Source organism: Lissotriton helveticus, chromosome 3_1 (assembly GCF_964261635.1).
Source record: "Lissotriton helveticus chromosome 3_1, aLisHel1.1, whole genome shotgun sequence".
Classification (NCBI taxonomy): Eukaryota; Metazoa; Chordata; class Amphibia; order Caudata; family Salamandridae; genus Lissotriton; species Lissotriton helveticus.
The window spans coordinates 784,426,265-784,448,710 of record NC_136061.1 but is presented as its reverse complement, the minus strand read 5'-3'; the positions used below and the strand labels follow the sequence as shown (position 1 = coordinate 784,448,710).

Sequence of the window (22,446 nt, the reverse complement as noted above, 5' to 3'; positions counted from 1 at the left end):
CGTTACATAGACTCCCGGAGGAGTCCCTGCGAGTGATTACTTGGAATGTTAGGGGGATGCTGGACAAGGTTAAACGTGGGGCAGTTTTGCGCTGGGGAAAGAGTCGCTGATGTGCTCTTGCTCCAAGAAACTCACATGATGGGATCAAAGGTGCTCAGTTTGCAGCGGTTTGGTTATCATCAGGTTTTCCACGCCGGATTTTCCAGGGGATCCAGAGGGGTGGCCATTTTAATTCATCGTAGAGTGGCCTATGTACATGAGAAGCAATGGGTGGACCCGCAGGGTCGCTATCTCTTTGTCAAGGGCATGGTGGGTACAGAGCCCGTGGTCTTTGGGAGTGTATATGCCCCCCCCCCCTCTACAGTGGGCCCTGGCTGAGAGGCTGTTCATGGTGTGGGAGGACATCCCGGAGTCCCTGGCGGTGGTCGGGGGAGATTGGAATGAGGTGATGGACGTATGTATGGACCGTCAGAGGCGTCAGGAGCTGCTTGGGCCAACCCCCCCCCCCCTACTAGGCTACATGCTATGAGTGAAGGTATGGGTTGGGTGGATACGTGGCGACATATGCACCCTACAGCGCGCGAGTACACGTTTGTATCTGCTGTGCATGGTTCCTTCTCACGATTGGATTATGTGTTTGTGCCCAGGATATGCATGTGCAGGCTGCGAGCGGCAGAGATCTTACCAAGAGGACTGTCTGATCATTCCCCTGTGTCGGTTAGGGTGGAACTCCTTAGCAAACGTCAACCCTTCAGGTGGAGGATGTCCTCGTGGCATCTCCAGCAGCCTGGCTATATCAAACACCTTCGGGAAGCTATAGACCACTATTGGCGGGAAAACCTGGTGGATGATGTTGACGCAGTAGTGGTATGGGAGGCCTTGAAGCCCACTGTGCGAGGGGTGGACATTGCGTGGTGTACTGCGGCCCGTCGGGGGCGTCGAGAGGCAATCACGGCGGCGGCCGCGCTTGTAGAAACCTCGGAGCAGCAGAGTCGAGGAGGAGGTGATGACATCGGAATACGGCGGCTTCTCCAGGCACAGCAATCCTATGCGTCGGTCTTAATAGACGAGGCCAAACTGGCGTGGCTGGCCACACGGAGTAGAATATACCAGTGGGGGGATAAATCATGCACACTGCTCCATAGACTTTGTCAACACAGCCTTCAACCCGTCACACTGCCAGGCCTTACTGCGGACGACGGGGTGGTTATTACTGACCCGAGCGAATTAGCGGCGAGCTTTGCTAGCTACTACAGGACACAATATGCCCCGTGTGACCGTTTATCTGTAGACGAAGTGGCTAAATTCATAGATGATTTGCCTCCTAAAGCAGTGTCAGATGAGACCAGGAGGGCCCTGGATGCTCCCCTTACGGTGGAGGAACTGGGGGAGGCCCTGGGACAGCTTAATGTAGGTAAGGCCCCCGGGCCGAGCGGCTTCCCATGTGAGTTTTATAAGAAATTCCATGTACAACTAGGATCCCACTATCGTCGTGCACTTGAGACGGCACGCACGCGGGGCAAGCTGCCCCCGGATTGGCGTCATGCCGAAGTTGTGGTCTTTCCGAAACCAGGTAGGCCCCCGGATAAACATGACTCCTATCGCCCCATTTCATTACTTAACGTAGAGGCCAAGATACTGGCCAAGGCCCTGGCGAATCGGTTGCTCCCTTATATAACAGACCTAGTTCACCTGGACCAAGCTGGCTTCATGCCTCGCAGGGCAACGCGTCATAATATTCGGCGCGCATGGGCCGCAGTAGATGCCATTGGGGCCACAGGTGAACAGGCGGCTTTGTTGCTAGCCGATATCAATAAAGCCTTTGACTCGGTGAGCTGGACTTACCTTTTTGCGCTCCTGCCCCGCCTCAATCTAGGCCCGATTTTTCTGTCATATGTCAAGCTGCTCTATACTGATATCACGGCTGCGGTACGAGTCGCGGGGGCGGTGTCAGAGACCTTTCGCATAGGACGAGGAACCCGGCAGGGGTGTCCTCTATCCCCGTACTTGTTCGCTCTCGCCATGGAGCCTCTGGCCGCCTGGGTGCGCATAGATGCGCAGATGAGAGGCTTTGTGTGGACCGGAGGCCTATCTGATAGAATCGCGTTGTACGCGGATGATGTCATCTTCTTTCTAACTGACCTGCGACGCTCAGGGCCGCGGGTGTTGGAAATAATGCGTGTCTTTGGGGAGGTCTCGGGCCTTTACCTAAACCTGCGCAAATCCACCCTGTGGGTCCTTGGAGGTGGTGCTGTGACGGACCCCTGGACATCGGAACTGCAGGTAGCAGCCGGCGGTTTGAAATATTTGGGGGTGTTCCTGTCGGAATCGGTGAGCCTTACATGGGAATGCACCGTACTGCCTGTTTGGGAGCGGGTTCAAGCGGATGTAAAAACGTGGTCTCGGATGCCCCTCAATATCTTTGGTCGGTCCGCGATTTTCAAGATGGTTGCGCTTCCACGCCTTCTATATCAGCTACAGAACTATCCCCACACCATCCCACCCCAATGGTTTCGGCAGGTAAACTCAGTCTTGGGACGTTTCCTGTGGGCTGGGGGGGCTGCCAGGGTGGCGCTGCGTACGTGCTTCTTATCTACGTACTGCGGAGGACTTGCCACCTCGGACCTCCTGTCCTACTATCAAGCTTCCCACTTGCTCATCCTAAATGACTGGTGGTACAGCGACAGGAGCGATTCGGCCTACGCTCTTGAGCGCGCATTGATGGGCGATAATACGCTCCATACGCTCCTCTACTCAGCCCGGCTGCGGCGGACGTTGCCTAGAGTTACGAATACTGTCTTCGTTGTGTGGCGACAAGCGTTACGCCGTATGGGCTGGTGGGGCAGACTAACTGCAGAAACACCGCTGTGGCATAACGGACGACTCCCTGAACTTGCTTCACTGCCAGGATTTGACGGCTGGGACGCGATTGGGATCTCGTTGCTGGGACATGTGATGTCCGGAGTCAAGCTCAAATCGTTCCAGGAGCTCAGTGCAGAGTTCCACATGCCCCGGACCCAGTTCTTTCGCTATCTGCAATTTAGACATGCACTGGCACCCAGCATCGCCAATCTAGACTCGCTTCCCGAATTTAGCCCAATTGAGGCGAAGGTGTTCATGGGCGACCTCGGAGATAAAAAGGTATCCCGTGTATACCAAACGATGGTCACTCACTGCTCCTCTACACTTCTTCCCCTAAGGACGGCCTGGGAGACTGACATTGGCCCCATGGATGAAGATGATTGGCGGGAGGCCCTGGAGTCCCCGCGAGGGACTGCCATCGCAATACGGCTCAGGTTAATCCAATTCAAAATTCTCCACAGGGCGTACTACACCCGTGAGCGACTGTGGAAGGCAGGGCTGATTGAGTCGCCGATATGTTTGCGTTGTGGGGCAGAAGTGGGGTCATTGCTCCATACCGTATGGTTGTGCCCAAGAATAGCTGGTTTCTGGAGGGGTGTGTGGAACTGCCTGTCTGAAGTACTGGATTGGGAACTTCCATATACTCATCGTCTGGGGCTGCTTCACATCCTTGTGGGGGTTGGGGGGAACGTATATAAACGCCACTTATTGCTATTGGGGCTCGTACTGGCCAAAAGGGATCTGGCACGTGCTTGGAAAGACGAGAAGGCCCCTCCCCTGTGTGCATGGAGAGCTGGATTGGACTTTTGTATGGGTCTGGAACGACCAATATTCGAAGCACGAGGGTGTCCCCGCAAGCACTTCAAAATAAGGAAGAGGTGGGCTGACTATAGGGAGTTGACACTAGATCCCCCAGTGGAACCCGAGGAAGATCCCTAGGCATGCACCTTCACATGGGCCTGTGAATTGCGTCATATCTACCGCACCATGATCAAACAATGATGCTCCTTTTACACACGTGCAAAGGGTTAGGGAGGGATAACCGGGAGGGACAGGGAAATGGGTGGTGGGAGTTCGGGGGGTAGGGGTGGGGGGGGAAGTTCCTATTGTTCATGTTTTACCATAATCCTTGATTGGACTCAGGTCCTGTGATGTAAATTGTATCAGGATGCCTGGTGGTTTCTCCTGACTGTGGGGTGCCACATTGATTGCTCTGCCTAATTCAATCAATAAAATTTGTTGTGAAAAAAAAAAAAAGATTACCAACCAGAGCTCTGTTCGTATGGTAGGGAAATGTTGGGAGCCTATACAAGATCGCATACCTGGGGATACATGCAGGGGGGCGCATGTTATGCCCCCCTGTGTGCATGCACTCCTCTGTTCCTGCAGGGCATGGACTTGGCAGTCCATGCCCTGCAGGAATTTGCTTTGGCGTTCCCATATTGGTGCCTTTTTTTATAGGTACTGCCGTGGGACAGCCTGCACTTTGAAATCTGCATGGTGCACATTCTTTGCAGCAGGTACATTAACGTTGGCGCTACCTTAAAACTTGCACTAGAGTAAACTTTGAGAGCCATCTTGACATTTAATATTGCATGAAAATTGCTGGAGACGAGGAACGCCGTAGCAGCTGCTTTTTAAAAAATAATATACCTGCAACACGGCGTTCACTCCCCCACACACCTCCCAAAGTCAGCAGCTGGTACTGTGGCACCGGTCATACTGCTCTAGAGCCGGCCCGGCGGCTAAGCCCTATTAACCAAAGAAATGCAGCAAGTCTACCAGGGACATCTTAAGGATTTTGGGGGCTCTGGGACAAACTTATTTTGGGGTCCCCTGTTCAGAACAGGCTTGAATTTATGATTGCATTTCAGCTCTTTCATGCCATCTTAGGCCAGGTCACTGACAGTATACAGGTACAATTGTCAATATTCTAAATGTGTTACTCTCTAATGTTCAGGGACAGTGATGTGTGATCAATATTATAACCTAAGCAGTTCACTAATATTACTGCAAATATCTGTGAAGCACTCCCATTTCTCATATGTTTGTTCCTATTGCGATCTAATAGAATCCTTTTTATGAATGTTGCATGAAAAATAAACATTTCTCTGCAGAATGGCTATAGTAGACTCTCACACATCACCCACATTATAAACAAATTGAGGGATAATGGTATTCAAAACAATTGGTTTAGTAATTATTGAAGGTCATCACGGCAAGACTATTAGGAGGCTCCCCTTAAAGGCTGGGGCCCTGGGCCAGAGCCCACTTTGGCTATGCCTTAAGTCGTCACTGAAGTCTCAGCCCTGCCAAGTACCACGCATCAGGCGTTAGATTTTATTTATTTATTTATAAAGTTTTATATAGCGCAAACTTGATCCCGAAGGATATCAGAGCGCTTGACAAAATTTCTTAAACGAGGTGTTTGGCAGTTTTTAATACCTCGCACAATGGGGTCTGTTATGGTTGGACACAACTGCCAGGAAAGACATCCAGGAATAAAGCAAAGCATGATTACGATTAACGCATTGCAGTGTGGTGGTCCACATCACTGCACTGAAATGCAAAGTCATGCATAATTGCGGGTCCTCAGGAGCGCTAGTAATCATGCACTAACAATGACTGATTGATTTTCACTGACTAACTTTAACTCCTGTGCTTATTTTAACTGACTAACTCCTGTGCACTTATTTCAGTTTTCTACTGACTACACCCTCCGAGCAAAACATAGCTGAGTCAGAATCGTAACTTTCACTAGATGTGGGTGGTGGGTGTGCGTTCACTTTGGCACGCAAGAGGGGCCAAAGCCATAATGGCTGAAGGCTGGAGTAGGTACATCGATGCCCTGACCAAGCGGTGCAGAAGCATCGATGGCCCAACCTGTCAAAGGCAGCCTGGTGGTAAGTTCTGTGTGACTGAGGAGCAATTAAGGGGAATGATACGGGATCATGATCATGCACGCTGGGCAAGTATGACTTGATGGAACGGTAGAGCTGCCCATCGCCGTGGAGTCAAGTGTGCGACAGACTGGTTGAATATGTGGCTGCAAGCCGTGCGCCTACTTCACCAGTTTCACACCGCGTCTACTACGCCTCTTGTGGATTAGAATATTTGCTTTCTACGAGAGGGCAAGTTGGTACATAATTGATAGAGCCGAGCTGGACATCCTGGTTGGGTGTTTGGTTTCCACATTGAGAAACGTACCGGCCGTTTGTACAGTTTTCTTGAGAGGCCAAAGTTTGTCCCCATGCAGCTGCTACTGACCCATAGAATCATGCTCGGGCCGGTGTTTGCCAAGAGAGTCGTTACGGTCAAACGGCCCATACCAATTGTTGCTTCTCGAGAGTCGCCTCACAAAATAGGTAGTGCCTCGGTGAGGCATTTCTCTCACTGCTTCAAAATGTACTTTCAATTATTAATAGCACCAGCGTGCCGCCCCCTGGTGCTGGTCTAATTAATTTCAGCACCAGCTCGTTAGTCAGCAGAGCAGCCGGCCTGGTCAGTGCCAGTGGTGTGTAGTTCTATGGCAGCCTGTGGCTGCAGGGCTGTATTGGTTACATCATTTTTTTAACAGTACTATCAGGTTAGCTAGGTTAGTGTCCTTCCCACTTTGGGGGCTTGCTTAGGGGCGCAACTAGATCTGAAATTCGGGAGGGCTAACTCCCAGCCAGTGCTGGCCCTAGCACTGGTTGCACATGGTGCAACAGTCTTTTTGGGGGCCCACTCACCCATTTCCTCCATCTCCATTAATTCTCTCACTACCACTCGCCAACAATGCACCTCATCTCTCTATAGCACCTTTCTGACACTTCATTTTTTAATAGCGCTGTCATAGTTTACTCTCACTCCGTTCTGTGATCTGCATAGTATACGTTCTTTGTAGCACGCACATTAACCCTCTGCGCTGTGTGGGTAGCAGGAGTGCCCATGTGAGTGCACGATGAGCAATGCAACAGTGTGAGTAGGGTAAGAAAAGTGACTGCAGGATGAGTGAGGTGACCATATGAATTGGATGTAAGTGCCGAGTGGGACAAATTAATGCTTGGTTAGTGATGGGCTTGTTTGAGTGAGATTGCAGATTGGGCACTAAGGGAGACAGGTGAGTGAAGTGTCATATGAGTGCAGGTTAAGTAGTGTGCTTGTGTGACTGCAGGGTGCGGTACAGGATGAACAGCACAAGTGCATTGTGAGTGCGGAGTGATCACTGTGAGTGCAGGGTGAGCGGGTGAATGTTGAGTGCATGGTGATCAGTGTGAGATCAGTGTGAGTGCATTGTGATCGCTGTGAGTGCATGGTGAGCGTGAAAGTGAAAGGCAAGAATGAGGAGCGAGTTGTCTGAACACATGGTGCACTCCCAGACACTTGAAGTAAATAAATATGTTACTGACGGCGGCATAGGGTTTCAGATATAAGTTAAGCTATTATGGGGTTAATCACGGATCGAGGGTGGAGGAAATAAGTAATGCGCCGTTCCTACAACAAACTTCCAGGTCTTTCGGGCACGGCTTTGTGTGTCCTCTAGTCTGTAAAGGAGGAGGAGCTGCTGCTCCATGAGCTGCATGGTGCTGCTGGAGAGGGGGGCCGGGCCACGGAGGTGAAGAAAAGCTGTGGTATATGAGAGAGACCCACTCTCGCACTGAGAGACTTTACCATCACGGGCACCCCGACCAGTCCTCTCCCTCATCATCCCTTCCTTCCTTCCTTCTCATGTACCTGTCCCACCCAATACTCCTTCAGAGGCACATTAACGTCACAATTAGAGTGGTGCTTTTTAGTCCAGAGATTGCTTCATATGCTCTCATCCCAACCTCTCCATAAGAAACCAACAGGGCTGCTACCCTCTTGTATGTTCCATTTCAAATCCTTTCCCTCTCGATACCGCCACATACAAGACTGATTCCTCTCAGAGACACCTGCACTTGAAGCCTGCCCCCCATCAGACCACAAAGCCCAAATTGCAGGACTGCACTTCCTATTCTAAGCACAGGACCGCCCCCTTTCCACTGTAGATACTGTGTAGTCACTGCCAGCCCCTAACCCCACCCTCCATCCGTGACTGTGTTGGAACTCTCTAGCAGGCTCCCCTCCCCCAGCGCCCCATGTGCCTTTTGCCATGTGTCCGGCCAGCTGCTCCCATGTGAACAGCTTTAAGGTGGAGAACTTGAAGCAGAACATGCGTGTCATCTACCAGTGCAGGAAACGCAAGTCTAAGTCTTGCATTTGTCACATGTGCGGTGCCCACTAGAACAGACTTCCCTCTTCCACTACTGTCTGTTTTTTCAGTGTTTTACAAAGAAACATATCCACGAGCACGCAGAAGCAAAACAAAAATTTAGCCATAGACCTTTTATATAGGGTATATACTGCTTTGTGTGTCAAGATAATTTTTACGATGGAACACGTTGCCAAAGAAGAACTATGGAAAGCCTGGAAACTACAAGCTTTCACCCTAACAATGGTTTCTCCTTACCACTATACAATGACAGGAGTTGGAGAGAAATATTCAACGTGGGAGCCAACAAAACGAGAATTAGAATTGCTGCGACATAATCCCAAGAGAAGAAAAATAACCACTAACTGCACCATAGGTCTACGATGGCTGATCAACCTTGGAAATATGTGTTATATGAACTGTATCATTCAAGCACTTACCCACACTCCACTACTGCAAGACTTTTTCCTTTCAGACAGGCAGGCACAAATGTGAAATGCAAAGTCCAGTCTCATGTCTTGTTTGTGAAATGTCTACACTCTTTCAGGAGTTTTACTCTGGGCATCGATCTCCTCACATTCCGTATAGGTTATTGCATCTGGTGTGGACGCATGCCCAGCATTTAGCAGGGTACGAGCAACAGGATGCACATAAATTCCTCAACGCTGCATTAGATGTGCTTGCTACACAGACACTGAAAAGGTAATGGTTGTGCTGAAGCTGAACACCTCAGTGATGGCACAGCTGCAGGTCAGATTGTGTGCCTTTGTTAAAGTAATCATGTTAATTGCAGCGCATGACGGGGGCTACAATTAACACGATTACCTTCACAAAAGGCACACAATCGGACCGTTTGCGCACCGCACACATTGTAAGAGGCGGCGCGCGAAGGTCTTCCGATGCCTGTGCGCGCTCTACATTTTTAAATGCGCGCTACGGGAGGCATAGGTGCGCGCATGCCCAGGCGAGCGGCTTAGAGGGAACTGTGGCCACTGGTAATTACTCGGGCCGTAACTCAGCTTATTATTTTGCACACCATGCTACCTCAGTTTGGACCCAGCTATATGGAAATTAGTCTTGACTCAGCTCTAATTAGAAAAGTCCAGCCCTAACTGACAAGCCAGGTTTCTCCCTGAACTGGAACACAAGCAACCTAGGACCGGTTTCACCCGAGTTACGGGCTCATCAGCCGCAATCGAGAGGAGTACTAGACCGGGATGCCCCCTGTCTCTGCTTCTTTTTGCTTTAGCGATGGAGCTGCTGAAAGAACGCCTTCGCCACAACATGGCTGAGTGGGGAGTTGAGATGGGGGGAAAATACCCTCATTGTCTCGTTCTACACAGACAATGCGCTAGTGCACGTCACTAGCCCCGAGCAGTCAGTGAGGATACTGTGATGCATCACATCTGAATTCGGAGTAGTGTTGGGCCTTCAGATCAATAAACAATTGACTGTACTATTCCCGCTGGTCGCAAGGGAGCGATCAGCTGAGCTCCCCCTAACTAACCTTCAATGGGAGAGGGCTCACTTTCGGTACCTCGGGATCCAGACAGCAACTACTCCAGTAGGCTGCTAAAACCTCACATGGGCAGAGTCCTCTAGGACAGGACGTACAACTGTTTCTGGATACGCCTACCACTGTCAGTGATGGGCAGGGTTGAGCTGAACAAAATGGTTCACCTGCCCCGCTGTGTCTATGCCCTGCAAAATGCTATGTATAAAACTATCATCTACATTCACTAAACATAATCAACTCTGAGAGTGGGCGGGTAAACACAGTAGAATTAAGATGGATCTACTGCAGTTAGACACAGACCTATGGGGTCTGGGACTACCGGACCTCAGACTGTATTGCTTCACGAGTATTTTGCAATATGCTGGTCAGTGGTGTTCTGATGGCATGAACATGGAGAAGAATCAGCTGGGTGCGTGTGGTGCAGTCTTCCCGCACTTCCTTATGCTGGGGGTGCAAATACCAAATGACCACTCCTTTATTGTCCAGCAGGTGGCTGTGGCGTGAGAGCAGGAGGCAATGCGGTGTAGAGACAGGCCCCCTATGCCAGACTCATGCCCCTGCGTTGGCTGGAACTCATATGTGAAATCCAATCGGTGATGGACCTGACGAACAAGTTACTTACCTCCGGTAACCCATTATCTGGTAGAGACTATTTACTCTATTTGCTGATCTAGCTTATGCTGATGATTTATCACAACCGTCAGGGTGCCCCCTGAACCGGAACACAAGCAACCAAGGACCATTTTTGCCCGAGTTAGGGCTCTTCAGCCAAGTATAGCTTAGTTCAGGTGGCACAGTGAGCCCAGAACCCACGTCTGGGCATACCCATCACACTTTGGTCAACAAATGCAAAAACAATAAGGTGATTTAGTTATAAGTGGCTGAGATTAATTCAAACTTTCCATCCATCCCTTTTTTGTATAATTTAGTGTGTCGTTCTAAGTAGGACTGGTATGCCCAGACATAAGTCCCTTGAACAATGTCACTGAAAACACGCTGGGTACCCGGCTAATGTTCCCATGAGAAGTAGAGTCAAAACTGATATACATATGGTGGAGTCCAAACTGAGGTGGCATGGTGAGCAAAAAATGATGGATTGGGTTGCGGCCCGAGCAATTACAGTGGCTAAGATCAAAGCAAGCATTCAATACATCCATCACCTTGTTGTTTTTGTCTCAATAAAATCCCAGGCTAGGCTCAGTCTTGTAGCACAGTTGCTAATTGTCAACTAATACTCCTGGATCCCCATTTGGAACTTTAATGTAAACGAGCCACATGCAGTTTGACACAGGAGTATTAATTTGCATATAAAAAAGCTTGTGAATAACAAGCATTCTCTGAGAGTTATACTGGGACAGATTCTAGGATATTATGCACGATCCTTTGATAACATTTAGGATTCATATATGAAAGACATGGGTAATTGTCAGTTCATATTGTAAACACTGGTTCGTTTGTAGTCTTGTATCACCTTGTTTCAAATGATCTCTCAGATTAATCTGTAAAATAATAACAATTTTGGGGAATATTCAGGGTAGTCTTTCCAGTGTTTTAAACTGATATTTAATTCTCATGCCTCCACTTTAAGAACTATAATGAATGATTAGCTTGAAAGCATCTGGAGTTTGCCTAGCTTTTGGCAAAAAAGTTTCTTGGAGGGTAACCGGAGTGATTCCATCTACAGCTTCCTCAAGGATTGCAATAGGTGCGGACTGCATTGTCGACTACTGATCAACTATTTTGGTTATAAACTAGTTGCAAGTACCTTTTTAATCGGTTTAATATAGCAGTAAGTAGCCATTCATCATCTTTGATCATCATATCAAAGTGGTTAGCCTCATGTGCATCCATTTTTACTATTCACTTAATCATATAATGGGTGGTGAAAAGAAATTGAGAGACTTATTTAACTCCTTTGTTAAATAATCAATATATATCTCCAATAAAACTCTTATTTTTCCACTGCAAATTTTCCAATATGTAGTTTCAAAATAATGCATAAAAACATTTCCTTACACCAGTGCCATGTTAGTAATTATCATAGTGCGCATGTAATCTGATTGTTTCAGCCTATAAAACTCCTTCAATCAGGATTCAATGCATATCAGAAAACAGGCACTTTAACAATTTCAGTTTTTTTTTATTTTGGTGTAAAAGTTTGGTTTAAGCCGTTGAATTCAAATCAAATTTGACGAGTCATTCCCAAACAGTGCATAACAGGTTTGTTACATTACATTTCGAATTTTAAGAAATATGTAAACAAGAGAGACCAATTTTCAATCTAGGGCTTTTCATAATCTTACCTGAGATTCTATCTTGATGATCTGTATCCTTTTCAAAATTGCTCTCTCCCAATTCCGAGGTTGGCAGATGCTTTAAAATCTGACGTCCACAACTGCCATTAAGAAATAAAATAATATCAATTTAATGATAATTGTAAAAAATTACATCCTTGATGATGACTGATATTCATAATCTTACAGTTCTTTACCTATTATTACTAACTTTAGCTGTGGGTGTTCGGACACCTAGTGAAAGGAGCAAAATCTACTACGCACAGCAAGACCCCCACATACATACCAGGTGTTTGCGGCACATTACCTCCAAAAAGCAGCTGCACAGATCTCCTCTTCCCTGGGACTACCCAGGATGAAACGCAAAGTATGGCTGAGGAACACTTGGTTCTAGGGGGCTTGCTGATGGTAAAAAGAGAAAACAACAGTACTCTGAGAAATTGATTCACCTTATTTCTCCATTCTTACTCAGGTTGTATACTGGACCTCTAGGCGTTTACATAGCAATAGAGGGAGAGGGGAAACAACATTAGCTTTCTAAGGTTGAAGTAAGGAGCTGTTTAAGTACTTCAAGTGCAAAAAAGAGCATCACCACAGTACATAAACCGTAGGGGCTCGCTCATTTGGTTGCTCCGCTGATATCCATAACAGACCTTTTTAGAAAAAATTCCACTCTGATACAATGTACTCAACCTTTCTCTGCAGGAAGAAAACATTGCATCTTATGATATTTTAATACAAGATATTACACCGCTCTAAATAAGGATCTTCCATTTGTTTGCATGGATGGGTAACAAGACGTGAAAACGCAAATTTGAGGTGCAGCCTTAAAATCAAGGGTTAAAATAAACTTTTGACAATAAAGAAAGACAGGGGAAAATGTTGAAAGATAAATACCCTTTCATCTGAAAGGAAGGAAACGGAAACAATTCGAATTAATATAAGTGTAGCTATATTTGATTTGGAGCATTGAGTGATGGAACACGTTTCAAAATATTTAAGTGTTATCACTTACTTTTGGTAGAAGAGACTTTTTGAGATTTCCAAGGCAGCAAGTGAAGCCTGATGAGCCATATGATTAAAGAATTTGGGCTACTACTTTTGCTCAAGGTGGACGGTTGGCTTAAGTGCTTTCAACATTTATCCATTGGATATCTTTACACCAATTCTAGTTTAAAGGTACTTGGCAGCACCATAAACAGCCAGATGATTCTAATGCACAGGTACTCATAGTACGGACCGCGGGCCACCAGCAGCCCGGCAAGTCTTCCTTGGCAGCCCGCGGACCTTGTAGACATAGTACCTGCTCTTTTTTTTTTTTTGTAAGAGTGTCAGTAAACACCGCCACAGCAGTGCAGACTCCAAGAGACTCTGCTCTATAAGGGCCAGGCGATTCCAGGGATAGTCAGAGTGAAGCTGCAGAGGCGCTAAGAGGTGAAATACAACAAAGCCTCATTAACATGTAAATGGTCTTTTAAAGACCTGTGAAGCACTCGGGTACGGCTGTGTGCGCGCCTGGGAAGCTGTTTCAGCCAGGGCTGACACATGCGGGTGAGGTGACAGAGGGTGAAAGTGGATGGCAAACTGCAAAGGAAATCGGGGGCTGCTGTATAATGAAGGGGTAAATTGCTAACTTGGTATTAAGTGTGTCAGAAAGTAACATGGAATAATCATATCATAGTCAAAGCCAACTAGGTGATGCTGCATGTGGCCCTGCATTTCACTGAGATTTTCCATTAAAAAGAGTCATGCAAGCTATGTCAGTGTGTCCTGTTAAAAATGATGGGGAGGATAGAGCAAAAAACTAGAAAAGAGACAATACATGGAGAAACGCAGTTACAGGCAGGAAAATAAGGTAAAGAGAAAGAGGGACACAGATGAAGAGAAAAGAGACAGCAGAAGAGAGAAAGAGAACCAGAATGAGAGAGAGAGTTAGAGAGAGAGAAAAAAGTTTGTTGTCCAGTTACAGCCCATCAACAAGTAACACGGTCACAGACATAGCAATCGCTAATTGGAACATGAAGATAATGGTGTGTAGAATTTGAAAGTGAGCACAAACATAAGTCCTGCGTTTTAGGGCAATTAATTATATGCGCTTTGATCCAAGCTGTGAAATCACAGGGTGACCGAGGACAGCAGGGTGTGAGAGCCGGGTGAGGTGACCGAGGGCAGCAGGGTGTGAGAGCCGGGTAAGGTGACGGGGGGCAGCAAAGACTGAGAGCCGGGTGAGGTGACGGAGGGCAGCAAAGACTGAGAGCCGGGTGAGGTGACGGAGGGCAGCAGGGTGTGAGAGCCGGGTGAGGTGTATTTTAAGAGCCTGTGATGTGAAGTTTACCGAGGCACAGAGACAGACAGACAGACAGACAGACAGAGACAGACAGACAGACACAGACAGACAGACAGAGACAGACAGACAGAGACAGGCAGAGACCGGCAGAGACAGGCAGAGACCGATAGAGGCAGAGAGAGAGAGAGAGCTAGATAGAGGCAGAGAGAGAGAGAGCTAGATAGAGGCAGAGAGAGAGAGAGCTAGATAGAGGCAGAGAGAGAGAGAGCTAGATAGAGGCAGAGAGAGCTAGATAGAGGCAGAGAGAGCTAGATAGAGGCAGAGCGAGCTAGATAGAGGCAGAGAGAGCTAGATAGAGGCAGAGACCGGGACAGACAGCCAGAGACAGGCGGCGACAGAGACGGGCGGCGACAGAGACGGGCGGCGACAGAGACGGGCGGCGACAGAGACGGGCGGCGACAGAGAGGGGCGGCGACAGAGAGGGGCGGCGACAGAGAGGGGCGGCGACAGAGAGGGGCGGCGACAGAGAGGGGCGGCGACAGAGAGGGGCGGCGACAGAGAGGCGGCGAGAGAGAGGCGGCGACAGAGAGGGGCGGCGACAGAGAGGGGCGGCGACAGAGAGGGGCGGCGACAGAGAGGGGCAGCGACAGAGAGAGGCAGCGACAGAGAGAGAGGCAGCGACAGAGAGAGAGGCAGCGACAGAGAGAGGCAGCGACAGAGAGAGGCAGCGACAGAGAGAGGCAGCGACAGAGAGAGGCAGCGACAGAGAGAGGCAGCGACAGAGAGAGGCAGCGACAGAGAGAGGCAGCGACAGAGAGAGGCAGCGACAGAGAGAGGCAGCGACAGAGAGAGGCAGCGACAGAGAGAGGCAGCGACAGAGAGAGGCAGCGACAGATAGAGGCAGCGACAGATAGAGGCAGCGACAGATCGAGGCAGGGACAGACAGAGATAGAGACATACAGAGATAAAGACAGAGATAAAGACAGACAGAGATAAAGACAGACAGAGATGAAGACAGACAGAGATGAAGACAGACAGAGATGAAGACAGACAGAGATGAAGACAGACAGAGATGAAGACAGACAGAGATGAAGACAGACAGAGATGAAGACAGACAGAGATGAAGACAGACAGAGATGAAGACAGACAGAGATGAAGACAGACAGAGATGAAGACAGACAGAGATGAAGACAGACAGGGACAGATGGACAGATGGAGGCAGAAACAGGGACCAGGGCTGACAGATGGAGGCAGAGACAGACAGAGACACGCAGAGGGAGACAGAGGGAGGGAGAGCTAGAGACAGATAGAGGGAGACAGATAGAGGGAGACAGATAGAGGGAGACAGATAAAGGCAGAGACAGACAGAGACAGAGACGGAGGGAGACAGCTATAGGGAGGGTGAGGGAAGAGGGCGACAGAGACAGACAGAGGGAGACGGATGGAGACAGAGAGAGAGGGAGAGATAATGGGAGAGAGGGAGGGAGAGAGGGAGAGGGAGACAGAGGGAGACAGAGAGAGGGAGAGAGGGAGGGAGAGAGGGAGGGAGAGCAAGAGAGGGAGAGAGGAGAGAGAGTGGGAGGGAGAGAGGGAGGGAGAGGGAGAGGGAGAGAAAGAGGGAGAGAGAGAGGGAGAGAGAGAGGGAGAGAGAGGGAGAGAGAGAAATGTGTGTATGCTGGGTCTGGTGGCTCAGTGGACAAAGGCGTCCGCTGCAGGGGCCTGTGTTAAACCTCAAGGTCACATTTTTGTTTGCTCTAGCCCCGCCCCCACCGGTGTGGCGCTCGGCCACAAACCGCACTGTAAATTTGGCCCCCGAGAGAAAGTTTGTGAGTACCCATGTTCTAATGCATCGCCAAGCATTAACTAAAGAGCCCAGTATTTACAATCTTTTTCAGTCAGTTTGCCCCATTGTTACTTTCTTTATGGTTTCAGGGTGGATCATTCCACAGCCTAGCAACTTCCGCTGTTAGTGCCATCAGGTACTGCAGGTGCGGTGATCGGTACATAGATCTGGAAGCGAGAAAGCAGTCAACAGAATGTTCTTGGGAGTCTAGAACTGTGCTCACGAGAGCTGCAGCAGCACCAGGCAGGCCTGCACACAGGACAAAGGGATGAGGCAACGTAAGGGTAGGCAATCAACAGCACTTCCCTTATGTCGATATTGGCAGGCAGGAGGGTCTGGTTAGGTGGACAGAGCACACCAAGCTGCAGCTTACAGCACATGAGAGCTCTTTCTGTTCATAACGTGTCACAGAGCAGGGGAATACATTGTTTCCTATCATCATTGCAAAATGTCAAGTCTTCCTTATTGTTACAAGTCCGGAGTAGGAAGAAACAGATCTTGTTTCTGAATTTAGTGCCAGCATAGGGATATCTTAACTTTAAAAAGCAGGAGGCTAACAACCCTTATGGGGTATTCATTACTAAGAAAAGAATTAGTTGCCTCGCACACCGCTCTTTTGCTGGTTTCTCTAAATTCATTCTCTTGCGGAGCAATCCTGGTAGACGCTTCATCCTTGCTGCGTCGGTCATGTAAATTAGAAAGAACGCTGATGTACATAGTACTACCAGTCCCAGGATGCATCACGTTTTGTAGGATAAAGATAATCCTCAACGTTAACCAAATTTAATCCATTAATCCACATATTTCAGTTCGTGTTTTCAATGTTTATTGATATGTTGGTTGGTTTGTTCAAAACAAGTTGATTCTAATTTTCAAGTGCATGTATAATGCCCAATCGCCTTTAATACAGCATGTTAAAATCCCTTGCTTCAAAAATACGAATAATTAACCCAATGCATTTCAAGCCTTTGCGGCTCTTCGTCAGGGGTTCGTATCTGTAAAATTAAAACCAAATGTATTGCAATTAATGCCATGTATTTGTCCCCACATTTCAAAATGCATCGCTGAGCCATTATAACAATGCCCCCTTATAAACCACACTGATCTTCTCATAAACAGCATATTCCCTCTACAAGCATTTTTAACGCCATCAAACTTAGCTACTGAATCAGTTGAGTAAGTTGTGCTGTTCCTAATAGTTGCGCTCTAAATAACAGTCTATACTATCAACCCACACGGTGACTATTTCATTACTAAACCATGAGACACAAATACTCTGAAAGATATAATATATGGACCAGTGTAAAGGTAATTCTCATTATGCGTGTCTCTTCTCTCCATTTCTCCCCCTCCTCCACTCCTTTACACACAGATAACTGTGGAGGCCAGTGAAGTTGATGTTGCAGTGTTTGAAATGAAGGACAATATGCAATTTTATTAATTTCATGTTAAGATTTGGCCTAGCAGCTGCCCCTTGTACTAGTAAACCAGTCAAATGTATTTGCTATGGTTGAAAAATACCAATAAAACCGATTTAAAATTAAATGTTTCTATTTTGAGACATTTCCTGAGAGGAGTGTTCTGCCCTTCACCAGGGTCCATTATTTTCCACTCCCCGAGATCCTGGACTCAGGGACAGGTCTCTGAATTTGAGCAGCTTGTGGGCGGTTGCTTGATTACATGGACAGTCAATGATGAGAATTTTCTAGCGGAATGTACAGGGCTCAGTTTCTGTATATTCTGACCTTTTTAGGTCTCGCCACTCAATGCGCATGCGCATTGAGCAGAGCGAGACTATAGCGACTTAAACAGACTTTACCCAACTGGGCGATTTGGTGGTGTGCCCGTGCGCTTTTAGGTCAATGCTCAAGAGCATTGACCTAAAATGCGCGTGCACATCATCAAATCGCCATCTGTTCCCTCAGCCGCACTCCTCCCACACCTTTGAAGTGAAGCTTAGCTTCACTTTAAAGGCCCCTGCTGCTTCACACCCTCATCGCCGCTCTCACCGCTCCGCCCCCTCCCCTGCCCGCCATGTCGCATTTCTCCTCCCCCCTCCCCTTCTCTGCCTTCTGTCGTAGTTTGGTCTCCTTTATTTTCTTGTTGATTTACTAAAAATAATTAAGTGTAAGCCTATTTGCTTTTCAGTAACGGTTGTGCACCTTTTATCCATCTTACTATCGCATCGTTTATGCATTGTCTTGTGAGTGCTAGTTTCATACCGTTTTAAGTCTGCTTTTGTGTAAGACTTGTCTTAAAATTATGTTTTGGAACCACTGCTGGCCGCAACGTCGGTACTACCCCAAATAAAACAGCTTGACACTTCACTTCGCTTGCGTTTAGCTGCTCCCTTGCTGAAAAATGTTCATTTGCAGCGTAAAAAAGCAGTTTTTAGGCTGCACTGTTCTAAACTTCACTCCATAAAAGCATGGTTATACAAGAGTGGCCAGACTCCACCAATGTATTAAACACAATTTATGTATATTAGACGCCATGTCTCGCATAAAATAATAGAATTTCGCCCTATTTTTTTGCTTTCTTGCGAGTGTGTTACTGAAGCACTGTCCGCCCGATTCACGCAACCACGTGCGCACCAAAATGCTACTTGGTGCACAGAGGGCGCGGTTCTCGTTTCCCTTTCATAGAGTGCCCTTTCACGCTCCTAAAACGGCATAGTGTATTACATGGGAGTATAACAACTCTTATAATATCGGCTTCCCTCTACACTAAACTGTGATTCTGGGCAAGTCACTTCCTACCCATGCACCCTTATCTTGCAAAAGCAGCACCGTTCAACAGACCCGAGTCAGACAGGTTATTCCCGAGTTTCAAAGCAAACAATGGCTTTATTTATGCTCTCTCCCGCCTAAAATGAATTGTTTTAATAGGAGTAAGTGGGGAAACATATACCCCTATTTTTATCGGCGCAGCTCTTACATCATCTGGAAGGTTCCAGATGGCTGCCTTTTTTGCTTCTACAGCCCCTCACCCTCACACACCCCCTCACCCTCACACCATCTCACCCTCACTCACCCTCACACCATCTTACCCTCACTCACCCTCACACCATCTCACCCCATCACCCTCACACCTCCTCACCCTCACACCATCTCACCCCATCACCCTCACACCTCCTCACCCTCACACACCCTCATCCCCCTCACCCTCACACACCCTCACCCACCCTCACACACCCTCACTCATCCTCACCCCCTCATCCTCACACCCTCACACCCCCTCACAACCCTCTCACCCTCACTCAGCCTCACAGCCTCACACCCTCAGCCTCACACCCTCAGCCTCACACCCTCAGCCTCACCCCCTCAGCCTCATCCCCTCACCCTTACACACCCTCAGTCACCCTCACACCCTTACCCTCACACCCCCTAACCCTCACCCCCTCACACACCCACTCACCCTCACACCCCCTCACCCTCACACCCCCTCACCCTCACACCCCCTCACCCTCACACCCCCTCACCCTAACACCCCCTCACCCTAACACCCCCTCACCTTAACACCCCCTCACCTTAACACCCCCTCACCTTAACACCCCCTCACCTTAACACCCCCTCACCTTAACACCCCCTCACCTTAACACCCCCTCACCTTAACACCCCCTCACCTTAACACCCCCTCACCTTAACACCCCCTCACCTTAACACCACTCAGTGCTACAACACATATTGTGTTACAATAGGTGTCACATTTGCAAAAGATAAAACTATTGGCATTGTAAATAACAAAGCTATTAATTTCGCTATTTTCAAAACAAGCACAAATAAAAAATGTGTCCTTTACAATACCAATAGCTCAAACTTTCCTAATGCGAGACCTATTGCATTGCTGTGCTTCTCTCCCCTGCTGCACTCTCCTGCTCTCTAGAGATGTGGCCTAACGACCAGATCTGTCATCTAAGTCACGTAAATACAAAACATGTTGCATTCCAAATGCTATAAATGTCACATTCGCAAAAATTATAACTATTGGCGTTGTAAATGACAAAGCTATCAATTTAGCTATTTTAAAAACCAACAAATAAAATATTTGTCATTTACAAGACCAATAGCTCCAACTTTTCTAATGCGAGACCTATTGCATTTCCAATGCTTGTTCTAAATAGGCTTAGTGCAGTAGAATCTTGAAGTTGGCCCTTGCACCCACCATCAGCCAGTGATATGGCTGTATTGGCTGCGGTTCTGGAAGTTCAGTCACACTTTTGTTGATTTATATTGCACTCTTTCAAACCTGTGAATAACGGAGTTTGGTATGCCAGAATAGCCGTCACTGTAGTCAGGGAATGCTAGAACAAAGGCTCTTCCGAAATCCACCTCATTGTCTATTTGGAGATTTTTTTAATCTATATATATATAGAAAGCTGTATTTAGAAGCCGTTGAACATCACACTGACTGGGAGGAATGAAAGCAAGCCTGGAATAAAAAAACAACAACTGCCAGATAACTTGTTTTGAGCGTGGGCAGCGTTCAATCGCCTTTGTTCGGCTTTTAGTCAAGCGAAACAAGCGCTGATCCCAACTGCACCAAAATCACAGAATGCATTCCTGCGCAGTAGAGGACACTCTCTCATCCACTTCTGTCATATAGCTACTATATATCTTTATAATGCGTTAAGTTAGCATAGGCACATTACATGTTTAAACGCCATTTTTCCTTTTGCTGCTTCTGCACACGACACTTAATTGTTGATTTAGCTTTCAACCTAGTAGTTCGTTGTGGTTTACATGAGAATAATATGTTATTACTCTGATATCAGCTTTGCTTAATAAACTATGTCTGTACAGAGAAACCTACCTATTTTTTGAAATAGGTCTTTTCAAGCTTGATTCTATCTAAAACGGTGTCTTTTGAATTACTACCCAGTTGTGCTACAAAGTTTCCTTTGTTTTTTCTGTTATTCCGGTGCAATCATGGCGCAGACTGTGGCCATCCCGCAGCATAGTCGCATTGCGGTGCGCAACCATTTACAGGCTTACCAAGTCCCGTTAGATGGCTTGGCTGTGATTTTGGTGGTGTGTGCAGATCCGGCGTACCCTTTCGAACGGTTTTATTCGTGGGTAACGTTTCCGGAAGTGGACGCTAATTCTAACGTGTTCCACACCTACACACCCTCACCTGTACCGGCTGAATATACACCGTAGAGGGCACTGGAAATACCTATTGATCATTGGCAGCATCGCGTTTGGTTTGATGGCGCCCTTCCCCACTCTTTGTCCGCTGCGAGGTTGGGTCCATTGTCCATTCCAGGCACAAATTGGCCTGCATTGGGTGGATTCACCCCGCACCCGAATCACGGCGCTTGTCCCTTGGTGGATATTCGCAGACTACATGTTGTCTCGATTGCCGTGATTCGTGCATTAGTGCAATACATAGGTCGTCATCTCCCGGGAGGTCCCCCGGGGGGTCCGGCCGTTCAGACGGAACATGGGGGTTTAAGACTTAATCCGGTTATGGTCAATTCGGTTTTTGGTAAGCGTCCCGATGATAAAGATGATTTCCCTTTCTGGCTTGCCGAGAAATTTGACCAACTGGAGGCTGTGTTTCCGAATTCTACTCCTGCTGATAAACATAGAATGTTGACGATTACTTTGCCTAAGGATTTGACTCCTGAACTCGTTGACTGTGAAAGTTGGGGGAAAACTTTTGCGGCCGTTTATACGAGGTGTTTCGGCACCCCGTCTATGTCCGTACTGCCTACGATCGTTATGCGTGTTCAGGATGATCACGGACTGGAAGCAGCGGTTGAATTGGGTCTGCGCCTGTGTGGTTCTTTTGAGATTGTTAGCGATCTCATCCTCTCCAATATAAAGGGAGATGCGGTGAACTTTCAGGTGTTGAATGCTTTGGCTGCTCTACCCGATGCCGAAAAACCCCGACAGTTAGCGAAGATTGCTGTGGCCGCATATAAAACTATAGGTCGCACAAGTGAAGGTCTGAAATATTTTCCTATCAAGGAGAAAAAACAACCACAGGGGCAGTCTGCTACAGCAGATGTCCAGCCCAAGTCCAATAAACAGAATTGGCCTAAAAAACAGAAACAGGGGAAGCAACAACAGCAGACTCAGGATTCGTATCCTGCGCCACAAGTTCCTGCGCCGACAGAGAGAGTATAGGATTTGCGCGATCGCGCGATGATTAAATCACCTGATAGATTTCAGGTTTCTGAACAACGCTCTCCTCGTTCCTTTCAGGACTCATCGGCCCGAAGACCAGTGGAGGAGGAGGCGGTAGGGGACGTGGTGGCCAACAAGGACGTGGCCAGTCCCGCCAGACAGACGGTGCAGCGAAGCAGGAGGATTCTACGTCAAAAAGACCGCAGTTTGCGAAAAAGAAAGTCGCGCCCTTAACAGCGCATCGATATGCCACAGATAGTGGGAACTCTGCTTCGGAATCTGACGTGGGCTCTGACCT

The 22,446-nt window shown here is 47.9% G+C and overlaps 1 protein-coding gene and 1 pseudogene across 3 annotated transcripts in view; one reads left to right on the top strand and one right to left on the bottom strand.

Annotated features, from left to right (window-relative positions):
- PDE3B (phosphodiesterase 3B) overlaps positions 1 to 22,446 on the bottom strand; it is a 1,530,363-nt gene that overhangs the window by 762,498 nt on the left and 745,419 nt on the right. For all 3 annotated transcript variants that reach the window (XM_078681018.1, XM_078681020.1, XM_078681019.1), the window contains exon 7: positions 11,897 to 11,988. In XM_078681018.1, coding sequence (XP_078537144.1) covers positions 11,897 to 11,988 — 92 coding nt within the window. The remainder of the gene's footprint in view (positions 1 to 11,896; positions 11,989 to 22,446) is intronic.
- LOC144825301 (ubiquitin carboxyl-terminal hydrolase 22-A pseudogene) lies at positions 7,979 to 8,850 on the top strand (annotated as a pseudogene).